The 16,156-nt window shown below is 32.4% G+C and overlaps 1 protein-coding gene and 1 pseudogene across 1 annotated transcript; one reads left to right on the top strand and one right to left on the bottom strand.

The window, feature by feature from the left end:
• Nucleotides 1-2,580: 2,580 nt before the first annotated feature.
• LBR (lamin B receptor) lies at nt 2,581-16,070 on the bottom strand. Its single transcript, XM_066402009.1, has 7 exons — nt 15,953-16,070; nt 12,565-12,886; nt 12,049-12,191; nt 11,181-11,966; nt 10,211-10,409; nt 9,266-9,475; nt 2,581-3,176 (listed from the first exon to the last, which is right to left on the bottom strand). Exons 2-7 carry the CDS (start codon nt 12,869-12,871, stop codon nt 2,899-2,901), a joined length of 1,923 nt encoding a protein of 640 aa, XP_066258106.1. The 5' UTR covers nt 12,872-12,886; nt 15,953-16,070; the 3' UTR covers nt 2,581-2,898.
• On the top strand, nt 3,635-6,278 carry LOC136416633 (histone-lysine N-methyltransferase SETMAR-like; annotated as a pseudogene).
• Nucleotides 16,071-16,156: the final 86 nt, after the last annotated feature.

Genomic DNA, 16,156 nt, shown 5'->3' with positions numbered 1-16,156 from the left:
TGGAGAATCTGTGAGAAGGGATAGAACGTTGGATTCCCTCTACAAGGTTCCCTAACAAACAATATTTAGTAGATAAAATAAACGAAATATGAACAAATATGTCTATTACTACTACCAAAAATTTAATTTCACCGATGCCGCGTTGATGTCAAAAAGCTATAGCCAATAATGAATACCCTACCAATTATTAAATTAAACATTGTTTTTGTGAATGTTGCTTTACTTATATCGTCTATAGTTTTGTCTCATTTTAGTAAAGAAATTATTTAAAAACCTAAATTACTACAGATGCTGATAAAACTACTTTTTTTTTAAATTTTAATTAGGGTGCCAAATTAAATAGCGAATACTTGTTTCCATATTTGAGAGAAATAAAAGACACATGCGGAGTTTTACATTTTTTATAAATAGTTACTTTACTTTTGTCCACTAGTGTGTAGAAGTTAAAGGAAAATGGAAAACAATTCGCTCTATTTAAATTTTAGATTTTAAATTAACACAGAACAGATCACCGCGTCAGCCACTTAGATCAACGTTCATATAATATATTGTTTTTTTCCGTGTGAACACGTAGAATTCGTGGTGTCTTTATTTCAAAAAACTGTCGAAGATAGAAAATACCTCCAGAACAAGGAGATAATAATATTACTACTGCCACATTAATAACAAAGTTTTATTTCTCATAAATTTTCGCCACTCTGTATATTCATCTATAATAACTTAAAAACCTAAGCCATTCTTGAAAATGCAACTTTTGGTTCCACTCTATATAAAACTAAGTCAATTTGAGTTTCTGTCAAATATAATATGAGATAAAGAAATGATAATTTCAATAACCCGCCAAAAACCCATTCAAATGCATGCAAAATTTGAAAGTTTTTTACGATGATTATCCGGCTTTTTCCCAAGGATATATTAAAGCAGAATCTAGAATATTTCCTGTATCAAAAGAACTTCCAGCCAAAGTCTTTTTAACGTCATCTACTCTATTACAACTAGGCTGAATTAACCTGCTCCTAAAATGTATTGAGAATTTATCGAATAACCTCTTCCATTAATCACTTATGCTTTGGTTGTAAACAGAAATTTTTTTAAACCACCATCAACCACTTCCTAAACCTCAGTACAATAAATCTAAAACGTTGCAACACTAATACAGTGGCGAACAAAAGTATGGAAACTTTTTCTAATTTTTAATGCAATTTAATTCCTATACGTAGCAACAAACATCAGTCAAGAAAAAAGTTGTTTTTTGGAATATTAACTTTATCTAGAATATGTACATAAATAAAAATAAATATATTAATGTATTTATCAGTCTTAAAAAAAACAAAATTGTAAAAAATGTATAAACTGACTGAACAAAAGTATGGAAACATTTTCTTCATTTTAGTCTAATCTCAAAATTTGTTGATTAAAGTGACTACATTAAGTTTTCTGCTTCTAAGATTTTGTTGAAAATGCCGAAGTGTAAATATTACAGTGCTGAGTTCAAGCGAAGAATAGTGACCATGTACACAAACAGAACAAAACAAATTAATATTGCAAATGCATTAAATATACCTCGGGAACTGTTCATAAAATAATTAAGAGGTATTTGCAAAGAGGAACAGTAGATCCAGCAATGAAATGTGGAAGACCTCGAAAAACAACCCGTAGAGTGGATAGTGCAATCGTTAGAAAAGCTAGAGTCGATCCAAAAAAATCTGCTGTGGCGATAAATAAGGAGTTAAAAGAGGAATTTGAAGATATTGATGTATCGGATATGACAATTAGGCGTCGGCTTATAAGTGAAAATCTTCATGGTAGACGTGCAGTTAAAAAGCCACTTCTTACAAAGCGACACAGACAAGCGAGATTAAAATTCACCAGAGAACATAAGAATTGGACCGAACACCAATGGTCATTAGTAGTTTTCAGCGATGAAAGTAAGTTTAATTTGTTCGGCAGTGATTCTACAGGATATGTTCGAAGACCTCCAGGACAAAGATATGACCTAAAATATTTAATTCCCACCGTCAAACATGGCGGTAGAAATGTGATGGTTTGGGGTTGTTTTACACGATCTGGTACTGGACCACTAGTGAAAATAAATGTCAAAATGGACTCCAAGATGTACTGCGACATCTTACAAAATCACCTACTGACATTTGAAGAAGATCTACTGTTGGCATGGATTTATCAACAGGATAATGATCCAAAGCACACCTCGCGATTAACTAAAAATTGGTTTTTAGAAAACAAAATACGGGTGTTGGAATGGCTGTCACAATCGCCTGATATAAATCCGATTGAAAATCTGTGGTACTATTTAGATAAGAAGGTCAGATCCAAAAACGTTAAAAATCGCGATGAACTTTGGGCAGTATTGGAGGAAGAGTGGAAGGCGATTTCCAGGGATCTCTGTACAAAGCTTATTGACTCTATGGGACGAAGATGTCAAGCGGTAATTGATGCCAAAGGGTATCCAACGAAATACTAAAACTTTTGAAAAACCTTTTAATAAAATAGTACATAATATAATTTATTTTCAACAATTTGTAAGTAATGTTTCCATACTTATGTTCGGTCAATTTATAGATTTTTCACAATATTGTTTTTTTTGAGACTGATAAATATATGAATATATTTATTATTAGTTATGTACATATTCTAGATATAGCAGATATTCCAAAAAAGGACTTTTTTCTTGACGGATATTTATTGTTACGTGTTGAATAAAATTGCTTTAAAAAATAGAAAATATTTCCATACTTTTGTTCGCCACTGTAGATTCCTCCAAATAACGTTTGACGTCACATATTACTAAAAAATTAGTCACCCGACACTTCCCCACAATGTCGCCATTATGCATCATGCTACATGTTGGGAGTGCATATTGAGCGTGGGTGAAAAGGTTTAAAAGACTTTGGGCACCAAAAGGTACCGTACTCGATTACAATAGCGGTCCCATGAGACCCCGTATTTTTGTTTGCAGTATACATTGTCTTTATCAGCGCGTTGTATAAGGAATAAAATATTGATATATTTTAAAATAACTGCTGGGCTGTATAAAACAAAAGGAATTGTAACCAATTCGCATAAAATATCACCCAGGTAGTTTGGATGTCTTACAAAGCCCCAGAGTCCTGATGTTAGCAACTTCTTGCCTTGGTTCGTGGGGATAGTTTCAAGTTCTGAAAAAGAAGGTGTGATTTATTTAGTTCAAGTTGCTACGATTAGATAAATGGATCTTTAGAGAGCATCCAAGATAAGGATGTGCAGCATGGAGACCTTGTAAACAATAATTGATATAGCTCTGGTTAAACATGAGAAAAATGGAGTAGTCTAAGGAGTAGCCTCATGGTGCAAACAGATCTATAAAATTACTTTTGATTTCTCAATTATTTCGAAAAAGAAAAATTTATTTGTTACCAAGTTGTGACAAGTAAAAACTAAAAGCACATTTCCATTGCAGTTTTTAATAAGCTTGAAAATAACTGTCTTAGCTAAATCCTGTTAATTTTTGTTTTACACTAAAAAGGAAATTTAGTTTCCAATAGGTACAGTTATGACCGATAATACTACTGGCACCAATATCTAGGATTCGAATCGGAAGGTCTGGAACATTTACAAAAGCTATTTAACAAATCTAATGGGATCTAACAAAGTGGAAATAGTGCTCATAACAAGCAATGCCTCATTGTACAATTGTTCAATGGCAGGTTTTAAGACAGATCGTTGTGCAATGATTTAATTAAATTAGGTACTTTGCTTTCTGTGCAACAGATGACTCATAATAATATTTTACCTCCGTCCACATTTATCGTCCATCACAAGCTCTCAAAATCGTATATAGGTTACTCATTCACCAATTTAATTATCTCACACCAATATGCAGTTTCGGCAAATATGTCTACTTATCTCAGCTTTTAGTAAAAATGCTGTCATTTGGTTTTTAATTTTTTCGACATTTGATTAGCTATTAATGTAAATAGAGGAAAAAAATTATATCTGCTTTCTCTAGTGTTATTAAAACTTGCCAAGCCATAAAGTAAGAATTTATGAATGTCCCATCAAGGAACCGGAAATTAAATGTCTCTTTAACAAATGTTTTAGCAAATGTCGAAACAGATCAGAAAAGGATGTCTTACTCTGTACATTGAATACGGATGAAATTACCGAAACTCGCTGCAATAAGTTTTCTGTTTCAGTGTCCAATTACTTGTTAAAATTTCCTTTGGCTTTCAATCTTTTACTACATGTTCGAACGACAACATTGGTTATTGTTAAAGTGAAAAGTATATTTTACTCTCTTTAAAATTTATAGAAAAATGTACAATCTTAAACCACCACTATTGGAGTTTTTCGTTAAAATTATAAAAAGTTGTATTAGTTAGTAGCATTCTTCAAATTTGTTATTTAAAGTCACCGCACGAAGTGTTTTACTATGCAGGGAGTAAATTTAGAAATTTTTCACCCCTATTATCTTGAAACGAGATACATTTTTGAAATATTGACGGAACATGACCATTTTGTCATCAAGTAATCCTTTACCCCGCAGAGCGACTTTTTCAAATATCTCAAATGATAAAAGGGGTTTGATAATACATCATTACCATACATCACCATTATATTTTTATTTTGTACATTTTGGTACCTCGTTGGTTACATTTGACTGTTGCGTTATTAAATTACGCGTGTTTGATTATTCTAAAATTATTTGTCCTATTAGTGTTTTGATAGCGTTCAAGCAAAGATTTTTTTACTCCAACACGTCTTATGGTTAGAAAATGATTGTAATAAATCAATTTATCATGAAAAGAAAACATCAATTAACCTCTGAAGCACATATTTATCAATCTAATAAATTTCTTCGATCCTTGAAAAGAAACATCTATGTAGAATATGATTTTTTACATTGTTTATTTTTGTTTGCAATGGAATCCCGTTTCGATGAATTTTAATGTTTTGTTACATAAAAAATATTATTTATTTATTTGTGGTACTGGTCAATGTTAATCGATATTCAAATCAGTTAAAATTTATTGCGATAATTCATGTATTATTGTGAGTAATTTTTAAAATATTAGGTTGTTTCACGTGAAATATCTGATTTTAAGTCTTAACTTTTCTTCCGCCTTTTTTGCATCAAGACTTTTTTCTAGTTATGCGCCAAATATGTCGTTTCAAACCTGAGAGTGTGCTGTTTCTTATTTGATATTTTTTGTGGGATTGTGTACAGTTCTGACACAAAATTTTGGACCGATCATGTCTAACATGTATCCAAGAGATTTTCGCGTTTTGTACTTGTATAAGTGGAAAAGTGGGCATAACGCCGTAGAAGCTGCCCGAAATATTAACTGTGCGTTTGGGGAGGGTTCTGCAAATGAACGCACTATTCGTCGCTGGTATGCCAAATTCGAATCTGGAGACGAGAGCCTGGAAATTGAAGACCGTAGTAAACCAAAGAGTGCCCTGAATGATGAAGTTTTGCAGGTGCTGGTTGAGGCAAATCCCTGCCAAACAGTCCGAGAACTTTCAGAAGAGCTAAACGTTAGCATCGCAACAATTTCTCGGCACCTAAAGCTGATTGGGAAAGTAAAGAAGATGGATAAGTGGGTCCCGCACGAGCTTAATGAACGGCAGAAAATTACGCGCCAGGAAATTTGCAATTCTCTGCTGATCCGAAACGACAGAAACCCGTTTTTGGATCGCATTGTAACGTGCGACGAAAAATGGATGCTGTATAACAACATCTCTGCAGCTCTGCACAATGGTTCGATGCCGATGAGAATCCAAAACACATGCCTAAACCGAGTTTGCACCCAAAAAAGACGATGGTTACTGTATAGTGGTCAATGGGGGGCGTAATCCATTACAACTTCTTAAAACCGGGCGAAACCATTATTGCAGAGAAATACTGTGCCGAACTTACCGAAATGCATCGAAAGTTGTCTGTTAAGCAACCGTCATTAGTCAATAGAAAGGGGCCAATCCTTCATGACAACGCGCGACCACATGTTTCGCAAAGAACCGTGAAAAAGCTCAGAGAAATGGAGTACGAAACACTACCACATCCACCATATTCGCCGGACTTGTCACCGACGGATTATCACTTTTTTAAACACCTAGACAACTTCCTCGCCGGAAAACGGTACCTTGATCAAGCCACTATAGAAAGTGCCTTTAAGGAGTTTATTCAAAGTAGAAACAATGATTTTTATGAAAATGGAATTGCAAAACATGTCGCTAAATGGCAAAAATGTGCAGATTGTAATGGTGCATATTTCGATTAAATATAATAATTTTTGAAAAAGTTATAGTCTCTTAAAAGTCACGAGTAAAATCGGACATTTCATGTGAAACAACCTAATAGTATACGCAAATCGGCAAAGAATTGCATTTATTTTTATTTAAGAGGAGCAAGGAAGATGCGCAAGAAGAAGAGCAGAAATTTTTAATGCTAGAAATCCTAATTCTAATGTGAATCGTAGCATACGTTTAGGAGTTAACACACAGATGAAACCTGAAGCATAAAAAACTTCAATATTAATCCCTGAGAAGAATTCAAAACGAATTCCTGAAAAAAAATCTTCTAAATTATTCGAGTTTCGAATTAATTTCGACTCGAAGCGGAGACGAACACAGTTGAGATCTGAAACACAAAAAAACTATAAAGTCGTTGAAAGAGTTCAAGTTGCGATACCTTCTTCGGTCACGTCCAAAAATAGTTTTAAGTATCTTCCAGAAGAGCCAAAATTGCAAATAATTTGGACTTTCAATTAAAATTTTAATTACGTCGTTCTCATTGACCTGAAAAAACTTAACTGTAAACCACAAGAAACAACAATCAGAACTTACCCCCGAGCATTAAAAACATGAGCCAGAATCACGTCAGCAACATTCACTTTCACTCACAAAATGAGAGTTAAACATCGCCCACTTTCATTCCTCAAGTCATGGATATACTAACGGCGTACCTCATGAGTCTTTAGACCAAAAGAATACCCAATTATTAGTGCAGCGCGCATTACAAACATCTTGTTCATCGCGGCGCTAACACTGGAATGAATCATCTACGATGTGATATCGGTACGAAAACATACAAAAAATTTACAACTTGCCTTTTGTAAACGCACAATTGATCGGTCTTAGAAACGATACTTGCGATGTTTCCAGATTTAAGAAAATGAGAGAAAAGTTGCGAATGCAAGGTAGTAGTTTCATTATACAAACACATCGCAATGGAATAAAAATACATTTTCTATTGCAACGAGGATTTGATCGAAAAAGAAGTCAGAGATTTTTCGAGAACAATACTAATTTAGAATGTCTTACGTCATGTTCATAATTAATATAAATATACATATAATAAAGGTAAAGCCACAATTAACTTTAACATTTTGTTTCAGTCTGTTAAAACTTAACAACTTGGACGGCCGAATGATATGTGTGATCTAATAAATTTAATTTTTTGATGAACAATGAAACCGGAGTTGCCGGAAACCATTAGAGTTGCCTCCGGAGGAGCCAACATTGACAAGTAATATCGGCTCAAACCAGATACCACATAGTTGATACTTGAAACACAAGAACACCAAATTTAATTTCCTAAATTGTTATTAAAAATCTTGAACCTATGTTGGCCATGGGATACCACCATTGAAATCGTGGAGTCTTGGAAAGGCACTTTTGGGACCTTCGTTTTTGACACCAAAAATCGCAAATTATAAAGACCAAAATGATACGGAATCTCGGAAACTAACTTTATAATGTGTCTTTTGCAAAGGTACGAGTCATAGCATGAATGATAACGATACGATGGCCTCCAAACATTCAAATACCTTTATACCTTTTTTGCGAACGTACAGCTCATCGGTCTAACCATGGAAACGATACGCAGAACGAAATAATATACAATGTGTATATGCTTGAGGAAAGACATTCAAACAATGACAAAAGCCAATAAGAATGGTCACGAACACAGAAAAAAAAATTAAACGAGGTTAAATTAGGGACAATGATCAAATATTGATCACTTACTGCAAATAATCCTTCTGGAATTATGATCCATTTGGAATCCTGTTAACAAAAACTGTCATTTCGCAGCCATTGAATAGAGAAATTTCAGTTGCTATTTATTTTCGATACAACACGCACTACATTATATTGCCCAGTTTCAAGTCCATCTATGGCCTTTTTCTTTTAAATCGCCGACATATTTACTTCAATTCAATTTGGGTTCCTTCTAAGTACGTCACTCAGCGATCGTGTGAGTTCAGAGACTCGAACACAAATGAGACGATATATCCAGAAATGGCAAATAAAATCGCATTTCAAAAGTGTGAATTTTACGGGTTTTTTACCGATCACAGTCCATGCAACATATTAAAATTTATCGAAACAACATTCCATTGCAACCAAAAGTATAATAAATAATAAAAAAATCATATTCTGCATAGATGTTTTTTTTTGACGATTAGAGAAATTTATGAGATTGACAAACATTTGCTTCAGTGATTAATGCATCATTTCTTTTGATGGTCGTCTCGACAAACAATAAGTCAATAGGTTAGTAAATAGGTTTATTACAAGAGTTGAATGTAACAAATGAGGTACCAAAATGTAGAGAATGAAAGCCCTTTAAAATGATGTACCACTTAATCCCCCTTTATCTGTTAAGATATTTAAAAGGGTGACTCTGCGGGGTAGAGGATTGAGAGAGGCGCAGTGAATTCTATATAAAAATTGTTCTCCCTCGATAAAAAAAAACTACTTATAGTATATCTAGAGTAAGAATGGTTGCACTTCATCGCGGTGAAAATCCGCTGCGTTGCAAACTTGTAAATATACTTGAACATATGTATATCTTACGGTATTTTCAACTTTAAACTTCTAACTAGTCAAAAACGTTTTGCTGAAAAATGTTTTCGCTCTACTATTTAGTGTAGTATTAGCAGCTTACTGGATAAAAATGTAAATAATGATAATGTAATGATGTTTAAGTAACGGCAACGTCGCAATATTTTGCCAACAAAATTTATGGCGCGAAATTTAAATTCCCATAACGATGCATATTGTTGTTCCGTATGGTCGGTTGGCAATGAAATTACGTCACTTGTGACGTGCAACCATTCTTAAGCTGGGTAGACTATACGTGTTTCGGCGATTTTTTAAAAATCTATCCTTTTTCGAGATACAAAGGGTGAGAAGTGTTCAAATTGATACCCTGTATGATTGAACATTTATAAAATGACAGAAAATAAGAATTTCCAATACTTACTAGAAAATGACGGGTTATACGGGTTTTTCCTAAAACCATCCTTTATATTATTGCTTATGCGAGCTATAAAATGTCCAGTGAGGAAAATTACGGCAATCACTGCTAGCTGCCAATATGGAAGCTGTACATTGTGCTCCACGATGAACTTGATTAGGAACGACCAAATGAAGGGACAAAGGAAGCAATTGAGTGTGATGGTGTATCCAAGTCCTATAAAACAAGTTTTACGGTTACACTCTAGTATAAAACCACATATACTGAAATCAAAAGGCACATTTTTGGAATTTTTTTGAAATGATTTTGAAATTTTTAGCGTTGAAATGTGAATAATTTTTTTTTCGATAAGTCAATGAACTCCATTCTGTTTACAATTAAAAAAAAATTATAAAAAAATTAAATTTTGGGAATTTGGGTGGAAATGACTACTGAAAAACAAAAAAATATTCCGATTTTGAATTTTCTTCATAATTAGAGTGCAAAACAATAAAATAAAATAATTTTATAAGTTAAAAGAAACTCCCTCCCTCACTTGCGCTAAAAGAATATTTTTTAAAAAGAAATTAAATTTCTAGAAAAACGTTTTGAAAATATAGGGTAAGGTGACTTCCAGCTGAATAGGTAGTAATGTAATATTCAAAATTGTCTAGAAAAATTGTAACACCATGTACATATAACTGGTCTAAATTTAAATGTTATGCAGAGTATTCCATTAGGCTGACATAATCTGAGTGCGTCTAAGCGGTTAGGGAAAAAAATGAAAAATGCGAGCTACATTAATTTTAAATGTCAGTCAGCCAGAACTGCCTTAAATTAAACCGAGTCAATATTACTGATGAGGACAGGAGTAATGGCATTATATATTATTAATAAACTCGAAGATAGCAACAGTGCCACACAGTATATGGAATTTTCAGAATATGATATAAAGAAAAATGTCTTACATACCTTCCTGTTGGATTGTTTTTGACGTGACCCAAGCTCTCTCATAGAACAGTCTGTCGAATAGACGAATGATTTGTAGAGAAGCATAAACCACTAACGTCGGTTGAATACGAAGTAAGCGTTCGATTAATTGTTCATTGGAAGTCTCGGAATTTTTAGTCGCCTCAAAACTTTTATATAAGTAAGCGGCAGTGAGAATCAACTGAAATAAATAATCTGCTCAAAATTTGTTCCTACAAGAAATATGTAAATAAATGTCTAATAATATCACACTTCTGGTAATGAAATTTTGATAATGATCCCATCGAATAACAAGAAAATGGAATAGATTTACTGGGTCCCTATGAGAGATGGTTCCCCTTTATAACCTTCTCATTTGTGCGCCAATTAAGATAAAAATTTTAGGTTAGCTATAAGACTTTAAAATACATTAAAGAGGTATAATTGATCATTGTACTACTTCAGATTAAACTATCTGATTCTAATATTTTTCCTATACCTATTCGCATTCATCTTCATAAGCTTTATTGTCACATGATTTTTACTTGTTCAATGGCAAAAAATAATTTATTTTTTATTTTGATACTTTTGATGAGACAGAATACTTGCGCAGTGTATCGAGTTCTTATGACTTAGCTTAAGTTTCCGACGTTATCATAGATCATAGTTGATATAAGCATAAATCTACCTTAAGTGTAACCCCTTTTTGTCATAAAGAAGTTATCATAAAAATATGGTATGTATTATGTATCTCAGTTAAGTTTCGTCAAAGTATTTGTGATTCACTGCCTATAAGGAATATTGGTTACCAGTTAGAGGATTTTAATAGATTTCAACTTTGAACAGGATTTTAGTTAAAATGTTAACAAAAATCCTTGCCAATTTATTTTTCCAAGCCAAGAAATAAAAAATAAATTACACATTATACGAATTATAGGCAACACTTGGACAAAAATACTAAAATAAAACTTACCTTAGAAATTAACACGTACTTGTTGATGAACATCTTCAAATCAACTACGTTGAAAATTCTGGGATGAAGCTCTCTCCCAATGACGAAATTGTGCATCTTATTCTTGTCGATTATCTGCGGATTGAGGGCGCTGATTGGCGCGTAAAAGCTCCGAATGTAAGCAAAAACGCTTATAGAAACTCCAACTATGAAAGCGGAAATGAAGAAATGAAATTCGTGAGCCAAGACAAATCTAAAAACTTGAATGTCGGAATACTTTAATACGGCGCTAAAGGAAAAAACTACGACTGCACTGAATAGGCCGTTAATAACGTAGACAAATTTTCCATGTTTGTCCGGCAAAGCTGTTACTTTCCAGCCGCTAAACGGCAATACATCAAGAATAGCCAATAGCAATATGTAAGAAAGGAAGGCTAGTGCAGCCTTTAAATCAAAGTACGTGGAGGTACTCAAAAATTTACTTGGGTTTGCAGGAAGTAATTTGAATGAACAGTTGCTTGGATCGCATGTGCTGTATAAATAAAATCCAAGGACAGGAAAAAGAAATAATACGAGAACAATTCCAATTCCTTCGGCTACTTTAGAAATTACACTTTTGCCAGTTTTTGTCGATTCCGACGATTCCTTTACGAACTCATCTTCGTCGGAAAATCCAGAACGCTTGTTATATGCTGGTTCGAAATGTTTCAAATGGACAATCCTTTCGATTTCCTTTTGTTGCAAACGTGTGACCCTCTTGACCAATTGAGGAGTTACTATTTGAATTGGCTCCTTGTCTATTTCCAGCTGTAAATAATGTGAAATACAACTTTCGCGTCTCTTAATTTTTTTATAGTTCTATTACATGCTTTATGACTTTATTACATACCTTTTCTATAAAATCAATTCTAGCCCTACCCTTAATCGCAGCTTTAGGTTTTTCTTCTATTTCGATTTTTTCGTCGGCAGTATCCGAATCTGTATCGGCTTCGAAATGTTTTTTCTTTTTATTCAGAATGGGAATAGAACTCTCTGAAAGCAAATAATACAAGTCACATTATATTGAAATATTTCTAAATAAAAAAATAAGGAATGTGAAGTTATTTTTGAGTGATTTAATGCGATTCATCTCTTCAGTTCATTATATACATGGTGACGTAAAAAATAACTACGATTTGATGAAATTCCAACTTTGCCGAAATTCTATGAACCTGTTTTATTTCAAAATGGAAAACTACAAAAGACTTCGAGTATGACAAGATAGAGCCTTTTTGTAACAAAATGATCAAAGAATTGAACTATGAAATAAAAATGCAAAATTTGGACACTGTTAACCTTGTATCTAGTACAAACTTAGGGCAAAAAGAGTATTGCAGTGTTATGTATTGCCTAATTCTCCACTTACCTTTAAGCTTCTCTTTCTCTTTGACCAGTTGGGACGATGACTTCCTAATGGGACTTCGTCGAGTGGGTGTCAAATGTCCGGCTCTTTTTTCAGATCGAGCGGGAGATTTGGAAAGCTCTCTTCTTTTCAAACGGGTACTTCTTTCAGACTTGGGTTCCCTTCGTGTCCTGCTGGTACTTTTAGGTCTACCTGGACTTTTAGATCTACCAGGGCTTCGTGATACCTTAGAAACAATCTCAGGTTCATCCTTTAGAGGAATTTTTTCTGTTGCCGACTTTGGAGTCGCCAATTTTTTAGGTGGCGCCATTATTGTGCTAAATACCTGCAATAGAGAAGTAAACAATGATTTGCACTTACATCTAAAATATTTGATAATTCGGGACAGTTTGAAGATTTTTTCAAATTGTTTGCAATACACATGCATGAACTATGAATGTTTCAAATTGTTGGGTAGAAAATAAACTACGGGCTCCTAGAAAATAAGCTACTGACAACCAATTAGTAATAAATCTTCAAACTGCTCTAATAGTTGTTAAATTATATGGAGGGAAATTACATAACATGATGAATTTAAATATTGTAGGGAATAAGAAAGGAATCAAAAATCACCAATACATCTCTCTAAGGTTGCTTATTAGGTAAGTTGGGATAAATTATCATTAATATAGTAACTCACGAAATTTATCAAATCGCATGTAAGTAGCGATCAACATGTTTTTCACAAATTATACCAGTTAAATTGCAACATCATTGTTACTAAAATATTATTTAAGAGCAAAATTAACAAAAATTATAAAAAATGAACAGGACTATTTTTTTACTGAAAAAAGAACCAAACATTTTCTTTTTTTACATATTATGAATTTCAATGTAAAAGCATTAGTATTAATGTATCATACTGCATTCAAAATTATCAACAAAAATCAAAATTCGTTCTTATTATTTTAGATGCTACGGAAATGTTCAATTATTAATAATAATTAACATTAATAGCATAATTGAAATTCACAAAATCAATCAAGTGGTCTTGTCAGAATTATAAAAAAACTAAGTGATTTATGTTTACAGCAAAGATGGGAATGTGTTTGAGGATTATAATAAAAGACTGGACAAAGTTTTTTAATCAACAATAAATACATATTGACAAACAACACTTTCGATTTTTGATAATACTACAAACATTTCATTAATTTCGAGAGTCGCTGTATATCGACCTTGAGGTTGCAGTTCGTATGAACCATTTAGACATTCCCTGTATTTAATTTAAAGATTAACATTTTCTAGATGAACTTTCATTTTTAAGCTAGAAGAAAAAATTAAATTTTGACAATTTTCAGTAAATTCTTGTCATTTAGTTATTGTTAATTATAGAAATATAATTATTACTACATTATTATAACACTTTTTTGAGTAGATTTTCATGATGTTAAGGAATTTTTTATAATTCGCTCAATTTTTCACTTATAACATAAAGTTATACTTTTTTAATTATTAGTCTTAATTGGTTTAGGCATCATTAAATAGAGGGTCTTTTTCGCCTCAAAATGAAATATGACACACTGGAACTAGTGCGGACCAAAGTTACTTATTTTTATAAGATCAAATTTTTACAATAGGCACAGCCGTTTACGTATTCCCAACACACTTTATTTGTTATTTATTTAAATTAAGAATTCCATACTGGTTATTTAGTCTTATTTATCCTCTAAAATATCTTACAAAAACTAAGTAAAAAATCAAATGTTGAAATATTTTATTTAATGTAGTAGTAACTGCCTCTGAAACATATTTCTATTGGTACCTTGGAAGAAGACAATCCAATAAATCCATTTTTTTTAAGATTGAAAAAAAGGCTATCAAATGGACTACCATGGAGCATTTAAAACAATTCAAAAACAAAAACTTAGTATATCAAACATTTTTGATGTGAATGAACTCATCATTTTCAATATTGTAAGTCTTGGCTTGTGTCAAATGCTTCATGATCAGATAGAAAGGTATACTTCTATAGCTGTTGAAAAAGCTTTTATTAAGTAAGTAATATTGGTCCATGCTAATTTTGACATGTCACAGTTCATTTTGAAAGGAAAAAAATTCTCTCTCCAGTGATGCTTAAGTCAACTACTATTTATATTTAAAAAAATACAACTTTACATGAAAAACTGATTGAAGTATCACAATTCCCTTAATATCATCTTAATCTACTCAAAAGAGTGTCTAATAAGATAGTAAAACAAAAGTATTCAAAAATGTTTAATCACTCCTCTAGACTTCTCTCACACAAAAGATATTGAGAATACTCTATTGTTTTCCTCTATCTAGTATAGTTACCAAGATTTCTTACATAAACACTGAAATCTGTCTACCCTGTACAATTGATATAATTTTTCAAACCAGTGTTCATATACCATACTGCTTTATTTGTAGATCTCTCACATTTGTGATAGTGCTGCATCTTATCTCACTTGGAAATGAATATAAGAATATGCAATCAGATTTCATTAATTTATTATTGTTTTGCCTATACCCCATAAATCCATCAAAAAGGGACCACTCTGTATGTACATATGGATGATTGCCAACTTTCTATTACTTTCTGAGAACCTTAACCTTGAAAAGATGGGATCTTCCATGAAACCATCTTTCCAGGAATTAGCCCAATTATGGTATTCAGATAAATATTTTAAATAACTACTTCATAAAACCATAAAAGTATTTTTTTGTTGAAAACAAGGGTCTGTCCATCTAAAGAAAAATAGGGTGATATCTTTCATCATATGGGTGAAAACAAGGGTTTTATCTTATTAAATGAGACAAATTAATATGAAAGGGTATTTTAGTGAGTCTAAATTAAAATGTATCATAATAAATAATTACTAATTCAGACAATATTTTAAATGTTAATACTGGTTCCAGACTATTCCTCTATGGATCCATATCTGTCTAGAATGGGCTTAATAAAATAAAATTTTTATAGAACTTATTATATTATTTGTTTGTAACCTGTATGAATCGAGGCGATTGTTCATAGCACAGCACACAAATTCTGGATCATCCAGTATAAGTATTTATATAACAAAAAATAAAATAAGAAGTAATCTTATAAAATTGACCCCTAATGCCACAAATGTGAATGTTTTTCAAAACTTAGATAAAATATTGGCAATTTGCCTAATAACTAATTTATATAAATAATGAGTATGTATGGATATGTCTGAAAATATGTAATTAAGCAAATCACAGGAAAGTCCTTAACAAAAATTATGTAATAACTTTTAGAAGAATTCAGCAGGGGTTTTGAAAGTAAATTAAAATAGTTACAAGAACTATGTTTATGACAAATTATCTATGGAAGTGTTTGAAGAAGATTTTTAAAAAAGTTTCTTACCTAAATAAGTACAGAATTCGCCACTGAAAACACTAATAATTAAACAATTCTGTAAAATTCTTTAAAAAGATCAACGCGAAGAAGAGACGCTACCTCGTTTTACCTAAATAAACAAACAAAATACAAAATAGACGCTATAGCTACGCTAGACGTATGAAAGGCGTCAAGTGGCGTGGCGTCATGATGCCTTGATTGGTTGAAAAT

This window comes from Euwallacea similis, chromosome 24 (genome assembly GCF_039881205.1).
Source record: "Euwallacea similis isolate ESF13 chromosome 24, ESF131.1, whole genome shotgun sequence".
Taxonomy (NCBI): domain Eukaryota; kingdom Metazoa; phylum Arthropoda; class Insecta; order Coleoptera; family Curculionidae; genus Euwallacea; species Euwallacea similis.
The sequence above is the reverse complement of the archived record's forward strand: the minus strand, read 5'-3'. Positions and strand labels throughout refer to the sequence as shown.

Bases quoted from the DNA above. Each gene is read 5' to 3' on its own strand.
- LBR (XM_066402009.1), bottom strand. From the start codon at position 12,871: ATGGCGCCACCTAAAAAATTGGCGACTCCAAAGTCGGCAACAGAAAAA. The intron at 10,410-11,180 runs GTAAGTTTTATT...TATTTATTTCAG, and splicing joins AGTACGTGTTAATTTCTAAG to TTGATTCTCACTGCCGCTTA. The intron at 9,476-10,210 runs GTATGTAAGACA...CTTGTTTTATAG, and splicing joins AAAAACAATCCAACAGGAAG to GACTTGGATACACCATCACA.